Source organism: Patagioenas fasciata, chromosome 4 (assembly GCF_037038585.1).
Source record: "Patagioenas fasciata isolate bPatFas1 chromosome 4, bPatFas1.hap1, whole genome shotgun sequence".
In the NCBI taxonomy this organism is placed as follows: Eukaryota; Metazoa; Chordata; class Aves; order Columbiformes; family Columbidae; genus Patagioenas; species Patagioenas fasciata.
In genome coordinates, this window is record NC_092523.1 from 909,141 (window position 1) to 937,136 (window position 27,996).

General features: G+C 67.2%; 5 protein-coding genes across 8 annotated transcripts; 2 read left to right on the forward strand and 3 right to left on the reverse strand.

Annotated features, from left to right (window-relative positions):
• Positions 1-2,299: 2,299 nt before the first annotated feature.
• Positions 2,300-8,988, reverse strand: LOC136101593 (RING finger protein 145-like). The gene is made up of 10 exons (XM_065837853.2): positions 8,582-8,988; positions 6,847-6,955; positions 6,669-6,760; positions 6,000-6,235; positions 5,125-5,300; positions 4,420-4,560; positions 3,758-3,940; positions 3,413-3,560; positions 2,973-3,329; positions 2,300-2,903 (listed from the first exon to the last, which is right to left on the reverse strand). Exons 1-10 carry the CDS (start codon positions 8,748-8,750, stop codon positions 2,445-2,447), a joined length of 2,070 nt encoding a protein of 689 aa, XP_065693925.2. The 5' UTR covers positions 8,751-8,988; the 3' UTR covers positions 2,300-2,444.
• LOC139827882 (uncharacterized) lies at positions 8,749-12,277 on the forward strand. The gene is made up of 4 exons (XM_071808339.1): positions 8,749-9,018; positions 9,075-9,234; positions 9,476-10,730; positions 10,804-12,277. Exons 1-4 carry the CDS (start codon positions 8,749-8,751, stop codon positions 10,820-10,822), a joined length of 1,704 nt encoding a protein of 567 aa, XP_071664440.1. The 3' UTR covers positions 10,823-12,277.
• Positions 12,278-13,855: 1,578 nt separating this feature from the next.
• LOC136100902 (C-type lectin domain family 4 member F-like) lies at positions 13,856-16,785 on the forward strand. Its single transcript, XM_065836434.2, has 7 exons — positions 13,856-14,045; positions 14,151-14,261; positions 14,799-14,879; positions 15,144-15,200; positions 15,569-15,720; positions 16,407-16,519; positions 16,585-16,785. Exons 1-7 carry the CDS (start codon positions 13,979-13,981, stop codon positions 16,739-16,741), a joined length of 738 nt encoding a protein of 245 aa, XP_065692506.2. The 5' UTR covers positions 13,856-13,978; the 3' UTR covers positions 16,742-16,785.
• A 1,167-nt stretch (positions 16,786-17,952) lies between these two features.
• Positions 17,953-20,710, reverse strand: AP5S1 (adaptor related protein complex 5 subunit sigma 1). The gene is made up of 2 exons (XM_065837505.2): positions 19,299-20,710; positions 17,953-18,471 (listed from the first exon to the last, which is right to left on the reverse strand). Exons 1-2 carry the CDS (start codon positions 19,511-19,513, stop codon positions 18,054-18,056), a joined length of 633 nt encoding a protein of 210 aa, XP_065693577.2. The 5' UTR covers positions 19,514-20,710; the 3' UTR covers positions 17,953-18,053.
• An 89-nt stretch (positions 20,711-20,799) lies between these two features.
• On the reverse strand, positions 20,800-27,990 carry CDC25B (cell division cycle 25B). Of its 4 annotated transcripts, none has more exons than XM_065837710.2 (16): positions 27,713-27,990; positions 27,395-27,522; positions 26,773-26,824; positions 26,052-26,093; positions 25,275-25,311; positions 25,106-25,189; positions 24,902-25,021; positions 23,882-24,016; positions 23,692-23,766; positions 23,218-23,397; positions 23,034-23,129; positions 22,737-22,799; positions 22,507-22,605; positions 22,155-22,288; positions 21,960-22,071; positions 20,800-21,779 (listed from the first exon to the last, which is right to left on the reverse strand). In XM_065837710.2, the coding sequence occupies exons 1-16, from the start codon at positions 27,844-27,846 to the stop codon at positions 21,639-21,641; spliced, it is 1,632 nt and encodes a 543-aa protein (XP_065693782.2). In that variant the 5' UTR covers positions 27,847-27,990; the 3' UTR covers positions 20,800-21,638. The 4 variants fall into 4 exon arrangements, with proteins under 4 accessions (XP_065693782.2, XP_065693781.2, XP_065693780.2 ...); XM_065837709.2 differs by having other exon boundaries at positions 23,692-23,769; XM_065837708.2 differs by having other exon boundaries at positions 25,275-25,461.
• Between the last annotated feature and the right edge of the window lie 6 nt (positions 27,991-27,996).

Sequence of the window (27,996 nt, forward strand, 5' to 3'; positions counted from 1 at the left end):
CCGGAGCCGCCGGGGGAGGCGGGGGCCGCGGCCGGGCAGGCTGACATCATTCCGGGGAGGAGCGGTCCCTCCCCGCGCCGGCGGAGGGGCTCCGCGGCCACCGCCGCACCGGCCGCACCGGGGAGGGGGCGGCGGGAGCGGGCGCCCCCGGGGCCGCCGGGGAGGGATGGAGAGGGGAGTCCCTGCGCTACCTGGGGGCACGGCCGAGCCTCCCGGGGAGAGCCCGGCCAACCCCGGTACCGCGGGGACACCCCGCTGCGGCCCCAGAGACACCGGGCTGGCCCGGAGACGCCCTGGGGACACCCCCCTCTGTCCCCAGAGACACACCGAAGGGACCCCAAACGTGTTCCAGAGCAACCCCGCTGCATCCCCCGGGACACTCTGCACACATCCCAGGCAGACTCTGGGGGTACCCTGGGGAGACCCTATTGACATACCTTGAGAGACCCCAGACAGGCTCAGGGACACCCTTGTGTCCCCTGTGACACCCTGAAGGGACCCCAAACATGTTCCAGAGCAACCTCGCTGCATCGCCCAGGACACTCTGCAGAGACCCCGGGGGTACCCCAGAGCAGACCCCAACACATCCCCTGACCGACCCTGCAAGGACCTCAGGCAGGCCCCGGGACAACCTGGGGACACCCCAAATGGGCTCTGGAGATGAGGCAGAGGGACCCCAATGCTGACACTGAAATGCCCTGGTGACACCTCCTGCAGAACCCCCACATTGCGAGGTGCCTCGTAGAGACCCCAGAGGAGCCTGTGGGACACCCTGGCATCCCCCCCACCCCCACAGACCCCCCAAACCTACTGACACCTGGTGTGACCCCCATGGGGCCCTGCCTGCCCCAAGGTGCCACAGGGACCCCATCTGTGCCCCCTGAACCCCCAGGTTCCCCCACACTGACCCCCAATGGACCCCTCAGACACCTCGGAGTGACCTCAAAGAGCCACCCAGCATCTGTCCATCCCAGTGTCCATCTGTCCATCCCAGTATCTGTTCATCCATCCATCCCAGAATTCATCCATCCATGTCCACATCCCTCCCAATGTGCACCTGTCCACCCCAGCATCTGTCCATCCATCCCTGTCCCCATCCATTCCAGCATCTGTCCGTCCATGCTCCCATCCCTCCCAGTGTCCACCTGTCCATCGCAGTGTCCATCTGTCCATCCCAGTGCCATCAGGCCATGTTCCCATCCATCCCCATGTCCATCCTTCCATGTCCCTGTCCAGCCCAGAATTCATCCATCCCAGTGTCCATCTGTCCATCCCGTTGTCCATACATCCGTGCCCCCATCCGTCCCAGCCTCCACCCATCCATCCCAGTGTCTGTCTGTCCATGTCCTCGTCCATCCCAGCATCCACCCCTTCATGCCCCCATCCCACCCAGATACCCCAGGGCTGGACCCCCCCCAAGGGACCCCAGCTCCCCCGCAGGGTGCACGGGGGGACCTGCTCCCCACCCCCATCTCCCATTTCCAGGCAGCGCCGGGTGGGGCCGCGCTGGGGGCCGCGGGTGCCCCCCGGGACCAGGTCCGTGGGGATCCCGTTCCCAGCGCAGCGCCGGTAATGGGCCCTAATGGAGGCAGCGGGCGAGCGCGGGGGGGCCGCAGCGCGGGGGGCCCAGGGGAGGCGCTCGGGGGGTGGGGCAGCTGCACCCCCTGCCCAGGAGCACCAGCAGGGACCCCCCCACCTGCTTGCACTGGGGGGGCCGGGACCTCAGGGCAGCAGGGGGGTTGGTGGATGGAGGTGGAGGGGATGGGGGTTTCCCCCACCCCCCATATGGGTTTTATGGCTTCCCCCCCCACTAATGGGCTGCGGGGCCCGCAGCCGCTGCGGTCAGTAAGTGCAGGGTGGGGCTGAGCAGGGGGGGCCCATTTACCACCCCCTGGGAACCCCCATCTGTGATCGCCCCCTCCCCTGTGAGCAGCACTGGGAGGGAGACGGGGACCCCCTGCAGCTGGGACCCCGCTCCCGAGCCCCCTCCCGTGGCTGGGAACCCCCGGTCACACCCGGGCTGGAGAGGAACCCCCAGTCCTGTACTGGTGCGGGAACAGGGAACGGGGTTTGGGGAAAGGGGACCCCTGCCAGACCTACATGAGCCCCAGGTCCCCCCCAAGACCCCCACCCACACCGAGCCACCCGGCATGTGCCACCCGTGCCATCCAGTGTGGTGACACCAGAAGGCACCCGTGCCCCCACCACACACACCTGGGTGCCCCCTTCCCACACCCCCACGGGACACGCCAGGCACAGGACATTGTCCCGGGGGGTGACACGCAGCCCAGCCCTCGGGTGCAGCCGCTTCAGCTCCGGCTTTATTGCAAAAAGAGTCCAAGGGGATGTGGGTGCTCGGGGCCCCCGGTGCCATGGGGGGTCCCGGCCCTGGTCGTTGCCAGCGCGGCCCCCGCAGAGGGACCTGGGGGGGGCAGCTGGCGGTGCTAGGAGCGCGGGTGGGCGCTGTGGGGGTCCCCACTGTCCCCCACGCCCAGCGCGGGGCTGGCAGGTGTAGGGGACGGGTGCTGCGTGTCCCAGCTGTGGGGGTGACAGTCCCCGGGGGGCTGCGGGACGGTCCCCGCTTCGGGCTCCCGCGGGGTGGGGGTGCCGGGATGAGCGGGGTCCCCATCGTCCTGGGGAGCCCCAATGTCCCCCTGGCCGGGGACCACACTGTCCCCACCAGGCAGCTGAGCCGCGGCCGGGCTGCTGGCAGCTCCTCCGTCTCGTGTCCCCGTGTCCCTGCTGGCTGGCGCTGCCCCCCCGCCGCTGGGATCCTCCTCCGTGGCCACCGCTGTGACCTGCTGGTGGCACAGGGGACACGTGTCCTGCACGTAGAGCCACTTGCGGAGGCAGTTGGCGTGGAAGAAGTGGCTGCAGGGGGTGACGACGGCCACCTGCATGTCCTGCGGGGGGACAGGTGTCACCGGCGGGCAGGGGACCCCAGGGCTGCCCGCGGTGTCCGGGGGGCTGACCTGGAAGCAGATGGCGCAGACGTCGTCGTGGCGGCGCAGCTGCGCGGCCGTGGCGCGGGGCAGGGCGCCGATCCGGCGGGCGGCGTGGCGCCGCAGCAGGAAGCTCCGCCAGCCCGAGCGGGCGCGCAGCCACACGTTGAAGTAGCAGTGGATGATGATGACGGAGGCGCCCATCCAGCTCCACTCCCCGAACAGCGACTCCCAGGCGCCGTAGGCCACCACGCACACGGCCACCAGGAACTCCAGCACGCGGCTCACCGCGTTCACGCCGTACACGATCTCGTCCATGCGCTCCAGCGGCGCCGCCTGCGCCCGCTCCACCATGAACAGGCTGTAGATGAAGAGGGTGCCCAGCACCTGCCGGGGCGGCACCTCGGTGACGCTGGCGGGGGCGCAGCCGGGGGGCGGCGGGAGCCCCGGTTGCGGGGTGGGGGCCGGACCTGCAGCGAGGTGAGCATGCAGCTGGACACCAGGATGAGCAGCCAGAAGTCCAGCTGGAAGAAGTGGGCGATCTTGTAGGCCATGAAGCAGGGGAACACCAGCAGGAACACGCACATGCTGACGCCGCGGAAATGCTTCCAGAGGCTCCTGGGGGGGCACGGCTCAGCGGGGCCGTGTGCCCCCGTGAGCAGCACCCGCCCTCCCCGCACCCCAAATGTGGCACAGATTGTGCCCAAAACCAGGGAGCGAGAACCCAAGGCGGGGGGAGGCCATGGGACCCAACGTGCTCTTCCCCACTGTGGCCCCCAAGCACGGGGGCTGGATCCTGTGCCCCCCCCCGGTACCTGTTGCGCGAGGCCCCCAGCGCCAGCACGATGGGGTCGGCGATCTCGATCATGGACTGCAGCGTGGAGGTGACGACGATGAAGAGGATGATGCTGAGGAGGAAGGTCCGCTGGAGGACCTGCAGGTCCAGCAGCCCCGTCTGCAGCGCCAGCAGCAGCAGCGTCACCCCCTCCGTCACCCCCCTGCGGGAGGGGGCGTCAGGCACCGCACGGGCCGTGTCCTGCCCGCCCCTCAGGGACCTGCCTGGTCCCCAAACCCCTGTGACCCCCCTGTGACCCCACCCTGTGCTGGGGTCCTGCACACAAACAGGGCGGGAGGAGGGATGCCTGTGCCCCCCACCCATGGCCGCATCCTGCCCACACCCCCCGTGCCCCTGTACCCCCATCCATGACCCCTGGCCTGTGACACCCCCCAGCCTGTGACACCCCACAGCATGTGCCCCCTCCTGCCCATACCCTTCCCTGGCCCTGCCCCCAAACCTGCCGGTGCCCCCCACCCTCCTGTACCCCCAATCCTCAGCCCCCCCTCCTGCCCATGCCCCCCACATGTGGACCCCCCCATGCCCCTCCCTGCCCATGAACGCCCCTGCTGCCAGTGCCCTCCCCCGCCTGTGCCCCCTGCTGCCCCCCGCCCGCGCCCCCCACCCCACATCCCCGCGCACCGGTGGGAGCCGTGGCCGTGGGGCTGGGCCCCGAAGCCCAGCAGGTAGCAGCGGCACAGGCTGAGCAGCCCCAGCGCCAGGTAGGACACGGCCGAGGTCAGGCCCAGCAGCGCGTACGGCGTCCCGCAGCACTCGGCCACGCTGCGGGGCCACCGTCACCGCGGGGACACGCCGGGGCGCCCGGCCCTCCTCATCCTCCCACCGCACACACCAGACCCCCAGACCCTCCTCATCCTCCCGCTGCACACACCAGACCCCCAGACCCTCCTCATCCTCCCACCGCACACACCAGACCCCCAGACCCTCCTCACCCTCCCACCGCACACACCAGACCCCCAGACCCTCCTCATCCTCCCACCACACACACCAGACCCTCAGACCCTCCTCATCCTCCCGCTGCACACACCAGACCCCCAGACCCTCCTCATCCTCCCGCTGCACACACCAGACCCCCAGACCCTCCTCACCCTCCCACCGCACACACCAGACCCTCAGACCCTCTTCACCCTCCCACCACACTCCCCAGACCCTCAGACTCTCCTCATCTTCCTCCCACAGCACCCACTGGACCCCAGACCCTCCCCATCTTCCTCCCAGCACCCATCGAGCTCCGACCCCTCCTCATCCTCCTCCCCAGCTCCCGGGGAGCCCACCCCCCGTGCTGCCCTGCAGGGAGGAAGGCTGAGGCTGAGCCCCCGGCCCCACCTGCTGAGGAGGAGGAAGAGGAGGCCGTGCTGGGCGCGGGGGCCGGGGGGGCCGAGGAGGAAGGCTGCGAGGCGCAGGGAGAACAGCACCAGCCAGAAGACGAGGAAGAGGAGGGGGACAGCCAGCTGGCTCCACAGGGACACCCCCAGGGCCACCAGCCGGGACAGCTCCAGCGCCTGGGGGGACACACTCAGGGGGTGGCCCCGTCCTGCCCCACACGTGGCGGACAAGGGGGCGTGGGGGGCGGCTGTGCAGGGGACACCCTGCAGCTCACCCTGTGGCACACCGGGCTCAGCATGGGACCCCCACCCACAGTCCCCTGCATTGTAGCCCCCCGCATCGCGCAGCCCCCATCCTGCAGGCCCCCCACCCCTCTGACCCCCCCCATCCTGCAACCCTGCAGAACCCCCATCCCACACCCCCCAGTCCCACAGACCCCCACCTTGTAGCCTTCAACCCCACAGTCCCCCCATCCCCCAGACCTCCATCCCACAGCCCCCCACTTCATTGCTCCCCCATCCCACAGCCCCCCGATCCCACAGACCCCGATCCCACACCCCCCATCCCACAGACCCCGATACCACACCCTCCATCCCACATACCCTCATCCCACAGCCCCCATCCCACAGCCCCCCGATCCCAGAGCACCCCATCCCACAGCCCCCTGATCCCACAGACCCCGATACCACACCCCCCATCCCACACCCCCCATCCCACACCCCCCATCCCACAGCCCCCTGATCCCACACCCCCCAATCCCAAAGCCCCATCCCACAGCCTCCATCCCACAGCCCCCATCCCACAGCCCCCCCACCCCGTAGCCTTCAGCCCCACAGTCCCCCGATCCCAGAGCCCCCCATCCCGCAGCCCCCGACCTGCAGCAGCTCCCGGCAGGCGGTGGCCGCCAGCTGGAAGGGGACGAGGACGTGGGTGGCCAGCACGTAGAGCACCTGGCTGGTGGTCACGGCGGCCGCCAGCGTGCAGAGGGGGGGCAGCGCGGCGGGGGGCAGCCCCCACAGCCGCCCCAGCACCGGCAGCGCCGGCGCCGCCAGCAGCCAGGGCCGGCGGGTCCGCATCAGCAGGGAGCACAGCGCACACAGGCACAGCTGGCCTGGGGGACAGGGACAGCTGGGGACACCCGGGGACACCCAGGGACACGGGACCCCCGTGTGACCTCCCCACAGTGTGGGGGGTAGAGGGGCCCCCAGGATTAGTGTCCAGCCTCCCTGCTCGACTGTGCCATTGTCACTCATGTCATCCCACGGGTGACAGGGAGCTCAGCACACACAGGCAGAGCTGGCCTGGGGGACAGGGACAGCTAGGGACAAAGGGCCCCTGTGCCACCTCTCTGGGTTGGGGGGCACAGAGGAGACCCCCAGGGCTCATGTCCAGCCCCCCCACTCAACACAAACCAGTGTCATTGTCACGCACGTGCCATCCTGCAGGTGACAGCTCCTGCAGCCGGTCAGACCCTCACCCCACCCATTGTCACCCCCGTCCCCACCCCAGGGACACCTTGTGGGGCCAGGACCCCCCCGGCTCACCTGCCAGGGCGGTGGCGAAGCGGCCGAGCGCCGCGGTGTCACTGTACACGCTGTCCTGGGCGCCGGACTCCAGCTCACGCCGCACGTAGTCCCTGCGGGGACAGAGGCTCAGCCGCGGCGTCCCACGCGCTGTCCCCACGCGGTGTCCCACGCGGTGTCCCCTGCCATCCCCGCTCACCGGGCCGCCCCGTGCCCCGCGGCCAGCAGCAGCGCGGTCAGCAGGTGCAGGTAGAGCTTCACCAGGGACCGCACCGGCAGCGCCAGCACCACCAGGCACAGCACGTGTCCTGCGGGAGGGGACAGGGTCAGTGTCCCCACGGAGACCCCCGCCCCCCGGGACCCCTGCGAGGACACGGCTGTCACCACGCACACGTTGGGGTGGGAACAACGGGGATGTGCGAGGGGCATCTCCCGGCCCCGTGTCCCCAGGCTGCCCGCCCTGCCAGGGGACACGTGGTGACAAGGGCACAACGCTGGGGACACAGCGCCCGCCGGCCCTGGGGACAGACCCCCGGCGAGTGGGTGTCAGCAGGGCTGGGAGGGCAGGATCCCAAACACAACCAGCCCTTGGGGTGTCCCCTCATGTCCCAAACACAACCAGCCCTTGGGGTGTCCCCTCATGTCCCCAAACACAGCCAGCCCTTGGGGTGTCCCCTCATGTCCCAAACACAGCCAGTCCTTGGGGTGTCCCCTCATGTCCCAAACACAGCCAGTCCTTGGGGTGTCCCCTCATGTCCCCAAACACAGCCAGTCCTTGGGGTGTCTCCTCACGTCCCCAAACACAGCCAGCCCTTGGGGTGTCCCCTCATGTCCCCAAACACAACCAGCCCTTGGGGTGTCCCCTCACGTCCCCAAACACAACCAGCCCTTGGGGTGTCCCCTCATGTCCCCAAACACAACCAGCCCTTGGGGTGTCCCCTCATGTCCCAAACACAGCCAGTCCTTGGGGTGTCCCCTCATGTCCCCAAACACAGCCAGCCCTTGGGGTGTCCCCTCATGTCCCAAACACAGCCAGCCCTTGGGGTGTCCCCTCACGTCCCCAAACACAGCCAGCCCTTGGGGTGTCCCCTCATGTCCCCAAACACAACCAGCCCTTGGGGTGTCCCCTCATGTCCCAAACACAGCCAGCCCTTGGGGTGTCTCCACGGTGTCCCCTCATGTCCCCAGCCTGGCCATGGCCTGGATGTCCCCTTATGTCCCTGACCTGTCCATCCCTAGTGTGTCCCCAGCCCTGTTGTCCCCTGGGGTATCCCCTTGTGTCCCCAACCTGCCCATGCCTTGGGGCGTCCTCCTGTGTCCACAACGTGACCATCCCTCTGGGTGGCCCTACCGCGTGCCCTGCCTGTCCGCCCCTTGGGATGTCCCCAACCTATCCATCACTTGGGGTGTCCCCTCATGTCCCTGGCCTGTCCACCCCTAATGAGTCCCCACCATGTCCCCAACCTGGTCATGCCTTGGGGTAGCACCACATGTCCCCAACCTGTCCAACCTGCGGGGTGTCCCCTTGTGTCCCCAGCCTGGCCGTCTCTGGGGTGTCCCAAACCTATCGATCCCTTGGAGTGCCTGCTTATCCCTTGGGGTGTCCCCTCACGTCCGCACTCTGTCCAACCCCCAGTGTCCCCAGCCTGCCCATCCCTTGGGATGTCCCCTCATGTCCCCAGCCTGTCCATCCCTAGGGTGTCCCCACCATGTCCCCAGCCTGGTTAACCCCTCACGTCCCCAGTTTGTGCATCCCTTGGGGTGACCCCAACACACCCATCCCTAGGGTGCCCCCTCACGTCCCCAGTCTGTCCCTGGGGTGTCCCCGGTGTCCCCAGCCTGTCCAGCCCAGGGGTGTTCCCAGTCCGTGGATCCCCCGGGGTGTCCCCAGTCCGTGGATCCCCGCGTGTCCCCAGCCTGTCCCCTGTCCCTACCCAGGCAGGAGGCCCCGCGGAGGGCGGGGGGCCGCAGCAGGGGGGGGTCCCCGCGGCGGGACCGCAGCAGCTCGGCGATGGCGGCCGCGTCCCAGCGGTACAGCAGGTCCAGCAGCGCCAGCGCCGGCACCCGCAGCGCCACGTTGGCCACCGCCTCCAGCCGCGACATGGCCGAGGGTCCCCGCGGGGGGACAGGGGGGTCCCCGCGGCCCGCCGCCCCGCCCGGGGGAACCCCCCGGCGCCGCCGCGGCGGAGTTCCCCCGGCCCGGCAGGGGGCGCTCGCCCCGAGCCCAGCAGGGGCCTGTCTGCCCGGCCGCCTCCCGCCGGGGCGGCCCCCGCTCCCGCTCCCGTTCCCACTCCCTCTCCCGGTCCCGCCGCCGCGGTTCCGGTCCCTCCGCCACTTTCGCTTTCTCCCACCCCGCCCCTACGCTCGGCGCGTGGCGGAGAGGCCTTGCGCCAGGGCGCAGCGCCGACGCCGCGCCCGCCATCTTAGAAGAGGGCGCGCGCTCCCTCCGCCTCCGTGTCTTCCGCCATCTTGGATAAGGGCAATGCGCCGGCAGCGGGGAGGGCGCGGCCATCTTGGAGAAGGGGCGTGGCCCTCCGCGGCGACGTCACTCCCACTGCCCCGCCCACCCCCGTGTCAGCCATCTTGGGTGCGGGCAGGCGCTGAGGGCAGGCTCTGGCCGCCATTTTGAGAGGGGAATGCGGGGGGCTGCGGGAACCTGGGGTCCCCGGCGGGGATGGGGAGACCCTGGTAATACCAGCCCTTGGTCTTACGGGGGAGAAGGTGGAAGTGCCTGAAAACCACTGGAGACAACACAGTCATTGGCCATTGGTCCCCAGTTAATGAGGGGAAAGACCTGCTTAACCAACTTAACTTCCTTTTATGACAAGGTCACCCATCGAGTGGCTCTTTCGGATTTCAGCAAAGCTTTTGGCCCTGTCCTTCTGCACAAACTCCCAGCACCGGCAAGACGAGTCCATCACACGCTGGGTCCATCACACGCTGGGTCCATCACACGCTGGGTCCATCACACGTTGGGTCCATCACACGCTGGGTCCATCACACGCTGGGTCCATCACACGCTGGGTCCATCACACATTCGGTCCATCATACACTGGGTCCATCACACGTTGGGTCCATCGCACGCTGGGTCCATCGCACGCTGGGTCCATCACACACTGGGTCCATCACCCATTGGGTCCATCACACGCTGGGTCCATCACATATTGGGTCCATCACAAGTTGGGTCCATCACAAGTTGGGTCCATCACCCGTTGGGTCCATCACACACTGGGTCCATCACAAGTTGGGTCCATCACACACTGGGTCCATCACCAATTGGGTCCATCACCAATTGGGTCCATCACCAATTGGGTCCATCACATATTGGGTCCATCACAAGTTGGGTCCATCACAAGTTGGGTCCATCACCCGTTGGGTCCATCACACACTGGGTCCATCACAAGTTGGGTCCATCACACACTGGGTCCATCACATATTGGGTCCATCACCAATTGGGTCCATCACATGCTGGGTCCATCACCCATTGGGTCCTTTGCAGGTTGGGTCCCTCACCCATTGGGTCCATCACCCATTGAGTCCATCACACGCTGGTTCCACCACAGATTGGGTCCATCACCCATTGGGTCCATCACACACTGGCTCCATCACACACTGGCTCCATCACCCATTGGGTCCATTGCAGGCTGGGTCCATCACACGTTGGGTCCATCACACATTGGGACCATCACAGGTTGGGTCCATCACACGTTGGGTCCATCACAAGTTGGGTCCATCACAGGTTGGGTCCATCACATGGTGGGTCCATCACACGCTGGGTCCATCACAAGTTGGGTCCATCACATGGTGGGTCCATCACACATTGGGTCCATCACATGTTGGGTCCATCACATGTTGGGTCCATCACAGGTTGGGTGAGCCCTTCCCTGGTGCGTTCCAGCCCGGGGGTGACATCCGGCTGGTGCCCAGTCCCAGCGGGGCTCCCAGGGCTCAGCCTCCTGTTTTTATAGACGCAGCAACCAGACGTACGGCGAGTTCACCAGCGACGCTGAGCGAGGAGCAGCTGTGGCCTCGCTCATGGGCAGAGAGCCCTTGGGGAGCTCGGGGGGGACCCCAATGGGGCCGGTGAGTCCCACCCCACCTCCCGGCCGTGCCGTGGACTCCACGGATGGTCCTGTCGGGTCCCTTCCCGCTGCAGACGTTCTGCGTCTTCATGATTCACCGCTTGCGCAACGTGCGGCCGACGGTTTCCTTCCTCCTCCCGGCACCCCCGGCACCCCCGGCACCCCCGGCACGCCCGGCCCGGTGACGGGAACGCCGGCCCTGACTCACGCGGCACAACCGCAGACCCCGGTCACATCCTCACACCGCAGCGAGCCGGCGCCTCCATCCCAGGCTGCTGGTGGGTGTCGGGGTGCTGCACCCCGGCAAACATTCTAAAAATTGACGTAGCAAACCGAAGGCTCCGGTATGAAGTCCGTGTCTGCGCCGCGTAGGAGCTGAGCCGACAGGAACGAATGAAGCAAGTTATTGTGCCCATATGTAGGGTCGCAGAGCATCTCAAGGGGGAGCGACCCATCAGGGTCGTCAAGTCCAACCTGCAGGACAACCCAAAATTAAACAATAAGACCGAGAGTGTCGCCCAGACGCCCCTTGGGCAGCCGTGACCATGTCCCTGTTCCACCCACACACGCGGTGCGGAGCCTTCTCCTGACGGCCAGGCCGAGGAGAAACCCCCCCCATGGACCGAAACCCAACCGGGAAGGGCTGGGCAGAGCGATGGGATGGAGCCCAGAGAACCCCAAATCCCCCCATGGACAGAAACCCAATAGGGAAGGGCTGGGCAGAGCGATGGGACGGGGCCCAGAGAACCCTAAACCCCCCCATGGACCGAAACCCAACCGGGAAGGGCTGGGCAGAGCTATGAGACGGAGCGCAGAGAACCCCAAACCCCTCTATGGACTGAAACCCAGCCAGGAAGGGCTGGGCAGAGTGATGGGATGGAGCCTGGAGCATCCGGAGAACACCAAACCCCCCCCAAACCGAAACCCAACCGGGAAGGGCTGAGCAGAGCTATAGTGAGCGGGAATGGAGCCCAGAGCATCCAGAGAGCACCAAATCCCCCCGGACCGAAACCCGACTGGGATGGGCTGGGCAGAGCGATGGGATGGAGCCCAGAGCATCCAGAGAATACCAAACCCCACCATGGATCGAAACCCAACCGGGAAGGGCTGGGCAGAGCGATGGGATGGAGCCCAGAGCATCCGGAGAACACCAAACCCCCCCATGGACCAAAACCCAACCGTGAAGGGCTGAGCAGAGCTATGGCGAGCGGGGATGGAGCCCAGAGCATCCAGAGAGCAACAAATCCCCCCGGACCGAAACCCGACCGGGAAGGGCTGGGTAGAGCGATGGGATGGAGCCCAGAGACCCCCAAGCCCCCCGATGGACCAAAACCCAACCGGGAAGGGCTGAGCAGAGCTATGGGACGGAGCCCAGAGGACACCAAACCACCCCATGGACTGAAACCCAACCGGGAAGGGCTGGGCAGAGCTATGGGACGGAGCCCAGAGCATCCAGAGAACACCAAACCCTCCCATGGACCAAAATCCAGCTGGGAAGGGCTGGGCAGAGTGATGGGATGGAGCCCAGAGCATCCGGAGAACACCAAACCCCCCCATGGACTGAAACCCAACCGGGAAGGGCTGAGCAGAGCTATGGGATGGAGCCCAGAGCATCCGGAGAACACCAAACCCCCCCATGGACTGAAACCCAACCGGGATGGGATGGAGCCCAGAGAACCCCAAACCCCCCATGGACCAAAACCCAGCCGTGAAGGGCTGAGCAGAGCTATGGCGAGCGGGGATGGACGCCAGAGCATCCAGAGAGCACCAAACCCCCGGCTGCGGGTCCTGCCCGGTCCCAGCTGATTCCAGCGGGTGTCCCCAGCACCTCACAATCACACAACAATCTGAATTATCGGGTTTTAGTGGCCCCTCACTGGCAAGACGGTGGTGGAGCCTGCGGCTGCAGGCGCTCAGGGAGCTCAGTGGGGTCCGTGATTTGGAAAGTCCCCGCGCGGCCGCGGTTCGAGGGGAATTGGGTCAATCCCACAGAGATCCGTGGTGTGGAAGTGGAAGTGGAAGTGGGTCAGGGCAGGAGCGACACGGGGGCCGCAGCCACGTAACCGCGAGGGGGGGCGGGAAGACGGGTTGAAAGGATGCGAAATGGAGCGGGGAAGCAGGGCGGAAATGTAACCCCCGGGTTCCGGGCAATTCTTCCGTCTGCCGGAAAAACGCTGTGTCAGCATATTCGAGGCTATTTCCAGCGTCTGTGTCAAACGCGGCGACGGTTTGGGTCAAAAAGAGGAAAACCCCCCCTGAAGTCCCGAAGCCCACATCCTGCTCCTGCGGTGGGGGATGGCACCAGGGGCTGCGCCGGGGGGACGGATGGTGACCCCGAGTGATCCCGTGGCATGGAGTCCCCCTTGGGCTTCACGTCCCAGTGAGATGGTGAGGGTGGTGATGAAGATGATGATGGTGACAATGAAAGTGATGATGGTGACGGTGAAGATGGTGATGGTGGTGAAGATGATGGTGATGGTGAGGATGATGATGAAGGTGATGATGGTGATGAAGGTGATGATGGTGATGACAATGACAAAGATGACGAAGATGAAAGTGGTGATGGTGATGATGAAGGTGATGATAAATAATAAAGATGAGGATGGTGAAGATGAAGGTGGCGTTGGTGATGGTAAAGATGATGATGGTGATGATAATGATAAAGATGATGATGATGAAGGTGATGATGGTGATGAAGGTGATGATGGTGATGATAATGACAAAGATGATGATGATGAAGGTGATGATGATGATGAAGGTGATGATGGTGATGATAATGACAAAGATGATGATGGTGAAGGTGATGATGGTGATGAAGATGATGTCTTTCTCCCCAGCACCCCCCCAGCTGCTGCTCCCTGGGGCTGGAGAGCCCATTCCCTCCTGGGGTGCAGGGAACCCCCAAAGTTTCTGTGTCTGTGGGTGGGAAACACAAATTGGAACTGGGGTGTGTTTGGGGACAAAAGCACAGGGTCGGGGTCAAGGCCGGGGTCGGGGTCAAGGCCGGGGTCAGGGTCAAGGCCGGGGTCAGGGTCGGGCCATGGCTGGGGTGCAGGACCCCAGCCTTGTCCCTCACATGCCCATGTCCCTCACATGATGCCCATGTCCCTCACATGATGGGTTGTCCCAGACGACGCCACCCGGGGTGTGGGGACACGTGTGGTGCCCGGCAGGCAGCAGGAACCGTCCCCGCGCCCCGGTTCCCTTTCCTGGCGCGGCCACAGCTCCGGTGCCAGCGCGGCTGCGGCGATGGCAGCGCCGGGGCCCGACCTGTATGAGCCGCTGCAGATCCACTACCCACCCAGCGCCTCGGCAGGTACGGCCGCGGGACGGACGGACGGACGGACGGACAGACGGACAGACGGACAGACAGCTGCCCGCTCCGCGCTGGGGCTGGGCTGACTCTGGCTTCTCCCCACAGCCCCCAGGGCGCCCCCGGCCGCGTCCCGTCGGACACCGGGCACCGTCCTGGCCGTGGGCACCGCCGTGCTGCTGGTGCTGGGAGCTGCGCTGGCAGCGCTGGTCGTCCTGCGTGAGTGCCACCGCGGGGACGCGGGGATGCGGGGACGCAGGCAGGGGCTGGGTGCAGGCAGGGGCGCGGGCAGGGATGCCGGCAGGGGTGCAGGCAGGGGTGCAGGCAGGGATCCGGTGCGGGCAGGGGTGCGGGCAGGGGCACAGGCAGGGGCACAGGCAGGGATGCAGGCAGGGGTGCAGGCAGGGGCACAGGCAGGGGCACAGACAGGGATGCAGGCAGGGGCGCGGGCAGGGGCACAGGCAGGGATGCAGGCAGGGGCGTGGGCAAGGGTGCGGGCAGGGGCACAGGCAGGGATGCAGGCAGGGGCGTGGGCAGGGGCACAGGCAGGGATGCAGGCAGGGGCGCGGGCAGGGGCACAGGCAGGGATGCAGGCAGGGGCGTGGGCAGGGGTGCGGGCAGGGGCACAGGCAGGGATGCAGGCAGGGGTGCGGGCAGGGGTGCAGGCAGGGGCACAGGCAGGGGCACAGGCAGGGATGCAGGCAGGGGCGCGGGCAGCAGCCCTGGCACGGTGCTCAGCCCCTGCCTGCTCCCCAGACGTGCAGGGCCAGGCGGAGCTGCGGGCAGCGCGGGCAGAGCTGGCGGCAGCGGGGAACCCTCTGCTGCCCGAGCCCCACGGTGAGCGGGACCCTGGGGGGCACGCGGGACCCCCAGCCCCTGTCCACATTCCCCATCCCCATTCCCTGTCCCCATTCCCCATCCTCATCCCTGTCCCATCCCCTGTCCCAGCCCTGTCCCCCTCCCCTGTCCCATCCCCTGTCCCCATCCACTGTCCAATCCCCTGTCCCATCCCCTGTCCCAGCCCTGTCCCATCCCCTGTCCCATCCCCTGTCCCATCCCCTGTCCCATCCCCTGCCCACTCCTCTCCCTGACCCCGCACAGGTCCCTGGAGCCCCCATGAGAGCTCGGCAGCGGCGCAGAGACGAAAGGATCAGCTTGGTAATGCCCCGGGGGGGTGACAGCCATCCCGGGGGGGTGACAGCCATCCTGGGGGGGTGACAGCCATCCTGGGGGGGTGACAGACATCCCGGGGGGGTGACAGCCATCCTGGGGGGGTGACAGACATCCCGGGGGGGTGACAGCCATCCTGGGGGTTGATAGCCATCCCAGAGGGGTGACAGCCATCCCGGGGGCGGGTAACAGCCCTCCTGGGGGGGTGACAGCCATCCCAGGGGGGGACACCTGTCCCCGTGTCCCCCACCTGGTCCCCATCCCCCTGTCCCTATCCCATCCCCATCGCTGTCCCACGTCCCCTGTCCCTGTCCTGTCCCCACCGTGTCCCCGTCCCGTCCCACGGCGGCTCGCAGGGCGGTGGCTGCAGGGGCTGGCGCTGGGCTGGCGCTACCACGAGGGCAGGATCTACTTCTTCTCGGGGGACCGCAAGGCCTGGGGGGACGCGGAGGCCGCCTGCCGCTCCGCACACGCGCACCTGGCGTCCGTCACCAGCCCCGAGGAGCAGGTGGGTGCTGGTCCCGGCCCCCCCTGCAGCCCCAGCACCCCCTGCCTGTGACCCCCTGCCTGTGACCCCCTGCCTGTGAACCCCCTGCCTGTGAATCCCCGCCTGTGACCCCCCCCGCCTGTGAACCCCCTGCCTATGAACCTCCTGCCTGTGACCCCCTGCATATGAACCTCCTGACTGTGATCCCTGCCTGTGAGCCCCTGCCTGTGACCCCTGCCTGTGACCCCCCTGCCTATGAACCTCCTGACTGTGATCCCTGCCTGTGAGCCCCTTGCCTGTGAACCCCTGCCTGTGACCCCCTGCATATGAAGCCCTTGCATATGAACCTCCTGCCTGTGACCCCCTGCCTGCACAACCTCATAGAATCACAGAATCACTTTGGTTGGAAAAGCCCCTCAAGCTCATGGAGTCCACCCATAACCCACCCTGTCCCTGCCCCATGTCCTGAGAACCTCCTGTCCGTCTGTCCAACCCTCCAGGGACGGTGACTCCAGCACTGCCCTGGGCAGCCTGTTCAATGCCCCACAGCCCTTTGGGGAAGAAATTGTTCCCACATCCAACCTCAACCTCCCCTGGGCAACTTGAGGCCGTTTCCTTTGCTTCTATCGCTTGCTGCTTGCTGCCAGCTCCTGCCTGCGCCCCCTGCCCACCCCTCGCTGCCCGTGTCCCCGTGTCCCTGTCCCCAGGATTACCTGGCGCGGGAGGCGCGGGGCGGCTCCTACTGGATCGGGCTGTCGGCCACGGGCCCGGGTGGCTCCTGGCGCTGGGTGGATGGAGCCCCCTACTCACAGGCCAAGAGGTGAGGGGGTTCTGGGGGGGTTGGCACCCCCGGCCCCCCGCCCCCCTGACCCACCCTGCTTGCAGTTTCTGGGCGCCCGGACAGCCGGACAGCACCGACTACGGACAGTGGGGCCAGGAGAGCTGCGCCCAGATCCACCCCGTGGGCAACGGGCTCTGGAACGACCACAACTGCAACTTCACCTTCCTCTGGATCTGCAAGCGCGACATGAGCCCCCCCTGAGCCCCGCGGCGGGACCTGCGGCGGTACCTGCAGCTGGAGCCACAGCTGGAGCCACTACCGGATCAGCATCTGGAACCGCAGCTGGATCCACTGCTGGAGTCACAGCTGGGTCTGCTGGTGGATCTGCAGCTGGATCCACTGTCGGATATGCAGCTGGAACCACAGCTGGATCCACAACTGGGTCAGTGGCTGGATCCACTGCTGGATCTGTGGCTGGATCTGCAGCTGGTTCTGCTGCCAGATCCACTGCTGGATCCACTGCCGGTTCTGCTGCTGCATCTGCTCCCAGATCTGTGCTGGATCCACAGCTGGATCCACAGCTGGATCTGCTGATTGCCCCGCTCACCCCTGCATACACTGGATGAGCCCCCGCACCCCACAGTGCCAGGACCCCTCAGCACCTGCGCCCCCCGGGGTCGCCCCTGTCCCCCCGTCCCTGTGCTGCCACGGCCAGGGACCTCCAACGCGGGTCCCTCACGGGGAGGGGACGGAGCCCCCAGCACCCGTCCCTTGGGCTGGGGGGCAGGTTTGCAGCCCCCCGGGAGCCACCCCTGTGGAGCCACCACCCACACAAAGTGACGTGGGGACACGTCCCCCTCCCTGCTCAGGGTGGGTTCTTACGGGGGCGGTCTCAGCCCCCCGTGATGGGTCAAACGGATTAAAATCTGCTCTTTGCTGGCTCGCGTCTCTTTATTCCCGGGACGCTTCTGCTGTCCATCCTGGTGGGGTTTCTCAGCTCCCCCCCAATATTAGGGGTGCAGGGGAACCCTCTGCTGCCCGAGCCCAACAGTGAGCAGGACCCTGGGGGGCACCCGGGACCCCCATCCCTGTCCCATCCCTGTCCCATCCTTTGTCCCCATCCCCTGTCCCATCCCTGTCCCCATCCCCTGTCCCATCCCCTGTCCCCATCCATATCCCAATCCCCTGTCCCACTCCTGTCCTCATCCCCTGTCCCCATCCCTTGTCCACATCCCCTGTCCCATCCCCTGTCCCCATCCCTTGTCCGCATCCCCTCTCCCCATCCTTTGTCCCCATCCTTTCTCCGCATCCCCTGTCCCCATCCTTTATCCACATCCCCTCTCCTCATCCTTTGTCCCCATCCCCTGTCCCACTCCTGTCCCCATCCCCTGTCCCCATCCTTTGTCCCTATCCCCGTCCCCATCCTTTGTCCCCATCCCCTGTGCCATCCCTGTCCCCATCCATGTACCCATTCCTTCTCCCCATCCCCTGCTCCATCCTTCGTCCACATCCCCTGTCCCCATCCTTTGTCCACATCCTTTGTCCCCAGCCCCGTCCCATCCCCTGGGGGTGCTCAGCGCGCTGGTTTGATGCCCATCTCCCGGTCCAGCGCCTGCAGAAACGCCTGGTTGAGGAAGAGCATCTGTCCGTGGGGCAGGATGCGGTCCAGGACGGCGTCGGCAGCCTCGGGCCGCAGCAGCACATCGGCTCCGGGGCCCAGCAGCCGCAGCGCGGCCAGGAGCCGGGGGGCCAGGCGGCGCAGCGTCATTTCGGCCAGCGACAAGTTCTCCTGGGGGTCGCAAACCAACGCGAAAGCCACGGCCAGGACGGAGAGCCAGGCGACTGTGACCCCCTGCGGAAAGGGGTCCCCCGGGGGTAGATGGAAAAGCCCCCCTGGGGCATCTTGCAGAGATAGGGGGTCCTCGGGGGGCTGGGGGGTGGGTGGGAGTGCTGGGGATGATTGGAGCAGTTGGCAATGGGAGGTCACTTGTCTGCAAGAGAAGGGGGGACGCTCATGTTAAGACCCCCAGGGACAGGGTGACCCCCTCTATTAGGGGGTCCCGCCGAGCCCTGGTCCCCCTAAAAGTGGTTGTTGGAGCTCTGGGGTTCCTGGGGGGTTCCACAGCATCTCCAGAAAGGGGGGTCCCATGGGGAAGGGGGGCCCAGCATCCCCAGAAACGGGGGTCCCAGTATCCCCAAAAATGGGGGTCCCCATAGGGGAGGGGGTCCCAGCATTCCCAGAAAGGGGGTCCCTATAGAGGAGGGGGGCCCAGCAACCCCAGAAATGAGGGTCACATAGGGGAGGGGGTCCCAGCATCTCCAGAAATGGGGGTCCCATAGGGAAGGGGGGCACAGTATCCCCAGAAATGGGGGTCCCATAGGGTAAGGGGTCCCAGCATCCCCAGAAATGAGGCTCCCAGCATCTCCAGAAATGGGGGTCCCTATAGAGGAGGGGGGCCCAGCATCCGCAGAAATGGGGGTCCCAGCATCCTCAAAAAGGGGGGGTTCCAGCAACCCCAGAAATGAGGGTCACATAGGGGAGGGGGTCCCAGCATCCCCAGAAAAGGGGGTCCCATAGGGGAGGGGGTTCCAGCATCCCCAGAAATGGGGGTCCCATAGGGGAGGGGGTCCCAGCATCCCCAGAAACACGGGTCCCATAGAGGAGGGGGGCCCAGCATCGGAACGGAGGGTCCGATGGAGTGGGGACTGGGGGGTCCCGTGGAGTGGGGGTCGCAGCCCCAGCATCTCCAGCCAGGGGATCCCGTGGGGGTTTCCCATCCCGGGGGTCCCCCAGTCCCACCCCCCGGTCTGGGGGTACCTGGCCACTGCCAGCAGCTGCTCTTTGCGGAGGAGGCGCTGCCGAGCGGGGTCCGCGGGGGTCCCGGGGGGGGCCCCGAAGGAGCGCGCGTACAGCACGCGGCAGGGGGCGGGGCCCGGGGGGGCGGGCCCGCCCAGCGCCAGCAGCACGAACGCCCTCACCATGGCAACGAGACCCCGGCCCGCCGCGCGGTCACGTGCGGCCGGCCCGCCCATCCGCTCCTTGCCATTGGTCAGCTGCCGTGCCGGGGCCGTGCTCGGATTGGCGCGGCGCGCAAAAGGCAGCGGTTGGCCGATGCGGAAGGAAGCGGCGGCAGCGATTGGTGAGCGTGGAGAGGGAGCCGGGAGCTGGGCGTCCGCCCGCTGCGTCGTGATTGGGCAAGGCCACGCAGGCGACGCGCTGATTGGCAGAGAGGCGCTGGTGGGCGAGGCAGAAGGAGGAAGTAGGGTCTGGGAGGGAACAGCGTGGCCGGGGGGACACAGGGGCACCCGGTGCGGGTGACAGAACACCCGGGGCGGGGCGGACAGGGTCACCCTGGGGTGGCAGAGCCAGGGGCACCGGGGACGACAGGGGAGTGACACAGAGTGGCCCGGGGGAGGGGGTGACACGGCCAGTGTGAGCCGGGATGGGGGACGCCCCACTCATCACCCAGAATCCCAGAGTGTGAGGGGCTGAAGGGCCCTGGAAAGCTCATCCAGTGCAACCCCCCCGGAGCAGCAACACCCAGCTGAGGTTCCACAGGAAGGTGTCCAGGCGGGTTTGAATGTCTGCAGAGGAGACTCCACAACCCCCCTGGGCAGCCTGGGCCAGGCTCTGACACCCTCACCCCCAACAAGTTTCTTCTCAGATTTAAGTGGGACCTCCTGTGTTCCAGTTTGCACCCATTGCCCCTTGTCCTGACACCCTCACCCCCAACAAGTTTCTTCTCAGATTTAAGTGGGACCTCCTGTGTTCCAGTTTGCACCCATTGCCCCTTGTCCTGTCACTGATTGTCACCCAGAAGAGCCTGGCTCCACCCTCCTGACACTGCCCCTTTCCATATTGATCCCCAGGAATGAGTCCCCCCTCAGTCTCCTCTTCTCCAGCTCCAGAGCCCCAGCTCCCTCAGCCTTTCCTCACACGGGAGATGCTCCACTCCCTTCAGCATCTTGGTGGCTGCGCTGGACTCTCTCCAGCAGTTCCCTGTCCTTCTGGAGCTGAGGGGCCACAACTGGACACAATATTCCAGGTGTGGTCTCCCCAGGGCAGAACAGAGGGGTAGAACCTCCTCATCTTTTCAGCCCTGCATGGCCCTGGGGGTCCCAGCCATGACCCAGCTCCATGTCCCCCAGCGGTGTGCCCAAGGTCTGGGACAGTTCCTGCCACCCCCTGCACAAGGACAGCATTAAATGGGTCATTTGTCCCCACCCCAGCTGCCACCACCCTGGGGGAGCCCCCAAGGACCGCATCACCCCCCAAACCTCCCCCCTGCAGCCCCTCGCAATGCAGCCACACACCAGGCTGGGGGTTGCTCTCCCTCCTCAAGGAGTTATTAACCAGGAGCTATTAACCAGGAGTGTAAAAAACACAAACAAAGAAACAAGACACGTGGGCAGAGCCACCCTACGGGTGCCATGGCCCCCCCACGGGTGCCACAGCCCCGGGGGTGGGGGTGCAGCCGCTCCTGCCCCCCCAGTTCACTAGAGCTGGCTTGTGGGAAGAGAACAAACTACTTTAAATAACATCTGGGGCAGAACAAACCCCAACAACATCAACAGCCCCCCCAAACAACCCCAGGCAGTTGGTGACTGTGATAAGGGGCACCCCCAGGGTCCCCCACACAGGGACAGGACAGGCCCCACAGCACCCCCAGGGTTAAGTGCTTTTCTGCAACATTTCTACTAATTAAGCCCCATCAGGGGCTCCCCCACCCCCTCATGGGGGGTCCCCACCATCCCCAGCTCCGTGCCCCCCCCAGCTGCACCCCAGGGGCTGACACAGCCCCCTGGCACAGGGTGCGAGGGGAACGGGGTGACGGGGTTGGGGGGCTCCCTACAGCCCCTGAGCCCCCACCCCACTGCGGGGAGAGCCCCCCACTCCCAGTGAGGCAGAGCTGGCAGTGGCACATTGCATCCCCCCTCCCCATTTAGGGTAAAACCTAAACCCCTTTTTACCCTGTCCTTAGGGTAAAAAGGGGTAAAACTACAACCTGTCCCCCCTTCCCATGGCCAAGGGTGACACTGTGCAAGGTCCCCAGCACAGGGTGGGGGGGGACATGAGGTTTCGGGCTGGGAACTGGTGCCTGATGGCAGCCCCAGGAGGTGGGGGGTCCCCAGGAGGGCGGGGGTCCCGGGGGGCCCATCAGAAGTCCTTGAGGCGGCTGTAGAGCTCCCGCTTGCTGCGCTCGCCCGCCCAAGTGCGGCTCTTGAGGCGGAACCGCCGCAGATCCTCCTTGAAGTCGGCGTGGTGCATGGGCCGGTAGTCCTGGGGCTCACAGTGGCTCTGGGGGGGGGCCGTCAGCACCCAGACAGCAGCCACGGCCCCCCCGGGGTGCGGGACCCCCCCATGGAAACCATCCCATGGAGGATGCTCAGGGCCAGACCCCTCCTTCCCCTCTCAGGGTTTGGGGAGGGGACAGGGGGTCCCAGCTGCCCCTACAGCACAGGGCAGTGGAGGGCTCACCTGGTACTGGGGGAAGAACTCCCGGTACCCCCCCTTCAGGACGTAGAGCTCGGGGTAGTGCAGCTGGGGGTACTCGTTACAGGCTCGGTCCTTCTCCCGGACAAAGCGGCACCTGCGGGACACGGGGGGACTGTCACCAAACCAGGAGCTGGCTGTGCCCGGGGGGGTCTGGATCCCAGCGTGCCCCCCACTCACATCCGGGGGCCCCTCTCGGAGGAGAACTCGCAGTGGAAGATGACGATCACCCTCTTGCTGGCGTCGAAGGGGACGATGGGCTTCTTGAGCAGGAACTCCTCCACGTCCTGCTCCAGCGGCAGGTTCACCGCGCCCTGCGGGGGGAGGCTCCTTCATCCCCCCATTCCATCCGGGGGGGCTCTGCACGCTGCCCCAGCACCACCCACCTCCCAGCGCAGCATCGCTCGGGGCTGGGCGGCTTGGGGGGGCGCTCAGCGGCTCTGGGGGAGCTCAGCCCCCCGGGAGTTTGATGGGTTTGAGCGTCCCCCACCCCACAGGAGCCCCCCACCCCGTCCCCTGTGGCGGTTCTGACCTTGATGTGTCCTCCCTCGTACTCGTAGGGGTACCTGCAGTCCACGATCACGCAGCTCTCGATCAGGCTGCTGAACTGCCCCGTCAGCACCGCCACCATCTGCGGGGGAACGTCACCGGGGCGGGTGCAACGTCACCGGGGTGGGGGGGGGGGGGTGGGAATGTCACCGGGGCGGGGGACATGGGGCAGGCAGCCCCGGGGTGTGCGGGGAGAGGCTGCTGCTCCTTTACCATCTCCGGGGAAATGTATTTGAGGTCCTGGTGCTTCCCCTCCACCGTCTGCAGGAGATAAGCCTGGAGGGGACGGGGGGGTCAGGATCTGTCCTGGGGGGTTGTCACCTGCTCCCCCACAAGACCCAGCGCTGGCACTGCCAGAGCCGTGAGGCTCTTCAGGCTGGAAGTCACAGCCCCACGTGCCCTTGTCCCCAAGCAAGTGCCACCAGCTGGGTCTGGGTCTCCCAGCAGCACAGGGCTCTGCTATGGCCCCCACTTCTGCTCGGGGGGGGCAACACCCCCAGGCCCCCCCACCTTGGAGAAGTCCCCGATGAGCTCGCGGTGGTCGTTGGCCAGCAGGTCCTCGATCTCCTGGTGGCAGAAGGACCTGGAGCGCAGCAGCCGCGCTTTCTGCGGGGACACGAACCACGACCCCCGGTGTCACCGGCAGAGCCGCCACACGGGCCGGGACCCCCGCCCCAGCATCCCCATCACCCACCGGCTCCGTGTCCTCGCCGGGGGTCCCGGCCACACTCCGCCGCCGCTTGGGCTTGACCGGGCTGGGGGTGTCCCCGTCCGGGGGGCGCCGCTCCAGCCGCTTCAGGATGGGCCGGATGACGCTGCTGGGCATGGAGGGCGAGCGGAACAGCTGCCGGCACTTGCCGCGCTTGGTGGGACGCTGCGGGGAGAGCCCGTGCTGCTGCCTGGGGCCGCTGTCCCCTGCGTCCCCCCCCAGCGCCGGCAGGGGACAAGGGTCCTACTCTGGTGCTCATGGATGAGCCCCCAGGCTTGGTGACGCTCAACAACCCCCCCCGTGCCAGAGACCTCCAACCCCAGAGACCCCTCTGGAGAGCCTGGGGGAGACCTGGGGCTCCATCCACCCCCGGGGCTCCATCCACCCCCCCAGGGCTTCATCCACCCTCGCAGGCTCCATCCACCCTCCCAGGCTCCATCCCACCCCCCTGCTCCGTACCGGCTCTGCCTCCTCGGTCCTCACCAGCGGCGCGGTCAGCAGGTTCTCCATGCCCTGCGGCACGGCGCCATCGCTCTGCTGGGGCACACGGGGAAGGAAGAGGAGGGGGTGAAGGGGACGAGTCCCACCGGCCACTTCCCACCCCCCCCGGTGGGACAGACCCCACACCCGGGCTGATCCAGACCCCCACCTTCATCTCTTCCTCATCCAGGATCTCCATGAACCCATCGTCATCCTCCTGGGACATGGAGGAGGTCAGGGAGCACCGGCGCAGCACAATGGGGCTCTCTCCCATGGACACATTTTCCTTCTCGGGGGTGTCACACTGGGGGGGGACACAGCCCATGGGTCAGTGGGGTCAGCCCCCCACCGCCCCAGGCTGGGACTCCCCAGGCCCCTCCGTCCACGCGTTTCCAGGGTGAACACGGACGCTGGAGCAGCCCAGCAGGCCCTGCAGTGGGACCCCCACACCCAGAGCTCCCCCAGCCCCTGCAGTGGGATCCCCTGGCCCCAGAGCTCCCCCAGCCCCTGCAACAGGACCCCCCAGCCCCAGAACTCCCCCAGACCCTGCAGTGGGACCCCCAGCCCCTCTCAGCAGCCCCTGCAGTGGGACCCCCACACCCAGAGCTGCCCCAGCCCCTGCAGTGGGACCCTCACAACCAGAGCTCTTTCAGCCCCTGCAGTGGGACCCTCACAACCAGAGCTCCCCCAGCCCCTGCAGTGGGACCCTCACCACCAGAGCTCCCCCAGCCCCTGCAGTGGGACCCCCTGGCCCCAGAGCTCCCCCAGCCCCTGCAGCGGGATCCTCGTCCCCAGAGCCCCCCCAGCCCCTGCAACAGGACCCCCCAGCCCCAGAACTCCCCCAGACACTGCAGTGGGATCCCCGTCCCCAGAACTCCCCCAGCCCCTGCAACAGGACCCCCCAGCCCCAGAACTCCCCCAGACCCTGCAGCGGGACCCCCCGGCCCCAGAGCTCCCCCAGCCCCTGCAGTGAAACCCCCAGCCCCAGAGCTCCCCCAGCCTCTCTGAGCAGCCCCTGCAGTGGGGCCCCCACGCCTAGAGCCCCCCCAGGCCCCTTCAGCAGCCCCTGCAGCAGGACCCCCAACTCCAGCCCCCCAGCCCCCCTCAGCAGCCCCTGCAGTGGGACCCCCACCCCAGAGCTCCCCCAGCCCCTCTGAGCAGCCCCTGCAGGACCCCCAGCCCCTCTCACCAGCAGGTCGGGTGCGGAGCTGGGTCTTGGGGTGCCGGGGTCCCCCCCCGCAGCCCCCTGGCCGGGGGGCGGCCGCCCGCGCTGGCACGGCCTCTGCGGCTTCTTGAAGACAAACCCCTCCTGCGGGGGGGCAGTGTCAGCACCCCCTGCCCCCTCCCCAGCCCCCCGCCCCCTCCCCAGCCCCCGCCCCAGTGTCCCCCTCACCGTGCCCTCGGGGTCCCTCTGCCCGTTGAACTCGGGGCGGTGGGAGATGTTCCTCAGGACCGGGCTGGCCCCCAGCACCTGCGGCTGTGGGGAGGGGGGGTCAGGGGTGCCGCACAGCCCCTGTGCCCCCCCGGCTCCATCCTCCCCCGGCTCTGGCCTCCGGACTTACCGGCACCGAGTGGATTCTCCGGGCGAGGAACTTATTGCTGCGAGGAGACAAGGGCTGGATGGGGGACAGAGCCCTGGCCGGGGTGTCCCCGAGGCTGGCAGGGCCCCCATCCCTTGGGTCCCCACAGTGGGGTGACACCTCCCCAGAGCTGTCACAGCTCCCAAAGGACCCGGGGGCAGCAAATCGTCTGGGGATAAAGCAACAGCAATGGCCTGATTTGGACCCCGGAAGGGCATGGGGACAGCCTGGGGACAGGGACAGCACAGCTTTAGGGTCTGGGTTTAGGGACAGCATGGGTTTGGGGACAGCAAAGCTTTAAGGTTTGGGGACAGCCTGGGCATGGGGACAGGGACAGAACAGCTTTTGGACCTGGGTTTAGGGACAGTCTGGGTATGTGGACAGTGGAGCTTTAGGGTTTGGGGACAAACCCTAAAGGGCATGGAGACAACACAGCTTTAGGGTCTGGGTTTAGGGACAGCCTGGGCATAGGGACAGCAAAGCTTTAGGGTCTGGGTTTAGGGACAGCCTGGGCATAGGGACAGCAGAGCTTTAGGATCTGGGTTTAGGGACAGCAGAGCTTTAGGGTCTGGGTTTAGGGACAGCAGAGCTTCAGGGTCTGGGTTTAGGGACAGCAGAGCTTCAGGGTCTGGGTTTAGGGACAGCAGAGCTTCAGGGTCTGGGTTTAGGGACAGCCTGGGCATGGGGACAGCAGAGTTTTAGGATCTGGGGACCACCCGGCTTCCAGGTGTCGCTGCGGGGCCAAAGCCCTTCACTCACCCTCTGAGAACGCTCCCGGACTTGAGCATCGCGCTCTCGAAGCTGCAGGGAGAGCAGAGCTGGGATCAGGGGGGCCGAGCCCTGTGCCCCAGCCCCCCACCCGCACAGGGACCAGCAGCCCCCCAGGAGCCCCCGTTCTCAGCCCCACAAAGGGTTAAAGCCCCATCTGGATGCTGCTGGTTTCAGGCTGGGGACCCCAGCCCGGGGGAGCAGCACACGGGGGTGGTCCCAGGGACCCCCGTGTGGGGGGCGGCAGCACATGAGGGTGGTCCCGGGGGCCCCCTGACCCCGCTCCACCCCCAGACAAAGCCGGCGGTCGCTCTCCACCTGTATGTAAATCCCCCGCCGGCGGGGACGCCGGGGACACCGGGATGCTGGCCGGCAGCCATATGGCCACGCCGGCGGCATGCGGGGGCCCGGCACGTCCCCCCCCGCCCCACAGCTGTCCCGGTATCACCATCTGCCCCCGGTTATTCATTCACCCGGCACATCTGCCAGGCCAGGCTGTGCCAACAGCCGAGCAAAGCACCAGCACGGGGGGCTTTGGGGACAGTGGGGGGGCTTTGGGGACAGCTCTCCAGCAGGGGGGCAGAGCCCCTCCTGAACCCTGCACCCCCAACCTCAACCCTGCACCCCCACACCATGGGGCCCGTGCAGCAGCACCCCAAGGCTCCCCAGGGAGATGGGGGGCGTTGGGAGCCCCCGGGGGGGGAACACTCACACATCCTCCAGTGCCATGGGGTCCTCCTGCGTGGGGGACTCCAGGTCCACTCCTGCGGGAACAAGGGCCAGGGGTGGCACCGGGGGGGACATCGGGCCCCACTGGGGACAGAACTACGTCCTGCCCTGGGACCCCGCACTGGCACCGCTCCTGGGGGGCCTTTGCAGATGAGCCCCCACATCCCGCTGGGACGGTGGCCATGGCCAGTGCTCATGGGGGTCACCCAGCACCCCCCGCACAGCACAGGGGCTGTCACCGACCCTGGGAGCACCCGTCCTGGCCAGCATGTCCCATGTCCCCCGAGCAAGGACCCACTGGGTGCTTCACGGCCGAGCCCCCGGGGGGAGCAGCGCTGGGGGCTCTCACCCGTTGTCCCCCCCCCCGGAAGGGGACACAGACGGAAGCGCGGGGAGGAAGTCCCGGTTTGAAACCGAGCACCCACGGGGGTGACGCAGAGCGGGACCGGCCCCCATGTGCACGCGAGAACCTCAGACCCCCCAACCGCTCTGCCAGGTCCCTTCCTCACACCCCCCCCCCCACTGCCAGGACACCCCCCGGTGTCACAGCTCCACGCACGTCCCCAGGTTGGAGGAGGGGTCGGGGAGGGGGACCCATCACTCACCCTGGTCCGAGGAGTCGGAGGAGCCGGAGCGCCGGGGGGAGCCGGGGGCCCCCGCGGCCCGGGCCGGGCGGCAGCGCTGGCTCTGCAGGGACAGCCCCGCCACCCGCCGCTTCGGCGTGTCCCCGTGGCTGCGGGCGGGACGGGGTCAGCCCGGGACTCCCGAGCCCCCTCCCGAGGGGTCAGCCCCGGGACCCCCGAGCCCCCTCCCGAGGGGTGGGGGGGACCGAACCATCCACCCGCCCCCGAGCCCCGCGCGGGGCTGCCCGTGTCCCCGCGTCCCCAGGGGCCACGCGCGAGCAGCCCCCCGGCCCCACTGACCTGCCCAGCCCCACCAGGTTGTCCATGTCCAGCGCCAGCGTGGTGACCGGGGACATGGTGGCGGGGGACACGGTGGCCGGGGACACGCCGGCCCGCGCCGCCGCCAGCCCGCGCCGCCCGCCCCACGCCGCCATGTGCGGGCAGGAAAGCGACTTAGGAATTAACTTGAAAGAATCCTATATATTTTTATATACGCTCGTACTCCCGCCGCTCCGGCGGGCCCGCCGCACCGCGCCCGCTCCGGTGGAGGGTGGGGGGGACCGGCGGGACGCTCGCCCGTCGCC

Coding starts and splice junctions, on each gene's coding strand:
- LOC136101593 (XM_065837853.2), bottom strand. CDS start 8,750: ATGTCGCGGCTGGAGGCGGTGGCCAACGTGGCGCTGCGGGTGCCGGCG. Junction 6,956..8,581: donor CCGCGGGGCCTCCTGCCTGG/GTAGGGACAGGG, acceptor CCCCTCCCGCAG/GACACGTGCTGTGCCTGGTG. Junction 3,561..3,757: donor CTGGGGGCCTCGCGCAACAG/GTACCGGGGGGG, acceptor GTGCCCCCCCAG/GAGCCTCTGGAAGCATTTCC.
- AP5S1 (XM_065837505.2), bottom strand. CDS start 19,513: ATGGGCGGGCCGGCCGCACGTGACCGCGCGGCGGGCCGGGGTCTCGTT. Junction 18,472..19,298: donor CAGCTGCTGGCAGTGGCCAG/GTACCCCCAGAC, acceptor CTTCTCTTGCAG/ACAAGTGACCTCCCATTGCC.
- LOC136100902 (XM_065836434.2), top strand. CDS start 13,979: ATGGCAGCGCCGGGGCCCGACCTGTATGAGCCGCTGCAGATCCACTAC. Junction 14,262..14,798: donor GGCAGCGCTGGTCGTCCTGC/GTGAGTGCCACC, acceptor CCTGCTCCCCAG/ACGTGCAGGGCCAGGCGGAG. Junction 14,880..15,143: donor TCTGCTGCCCGAGCCCCACG/GTGAGCGGGACC, acceptor GACCCCGCACAG/GTCCCTGGAGCCCCCATGAG.
- CDC25B (XM_065837707.2), bottom strand. CDS start 27,846: ATGGCGGCGTGGGGCGGGCGGCGCGGGCTGGCGGCGGCGCGGGCCGGC. Junction 27,523..27,712: donor AACCTGGTGGGGCTGGGCAG/GTCAGTGGGGCC, acceptor TCCCGCCCGCAG/CCACGGGGACACGCCGAAGC. Junction 22,289..22,506: donor ACGAGGGAGGACACATCAAG/GTCAGAACCGCC, acceptor CTCCCCCCGCAG/GGCGCGGTGAACCTGCCGCT.
- LOC139827882 (XM_071808339.1), top strand. CDS start 8,749: ATGGCCGAGGGTCCCCGCGGGGGGACAGGGGGGTCCCCGCGGCCCGCC. Junction 9,019..9,074: donor CCCGCCCCTACGCTCGGCGC/GTGGCGGAGAGG, acceptor CCGCCATCTTAG/AAGAGGGCGCGCGCTCCCTC. Junction 9,235..9,475: donor CCCCGTGTCAGCCATCTTGG/GTGCGGGCAGGC, acceptor TTTTATGACAAG/GTCACCCATCGAGTGGCTCT.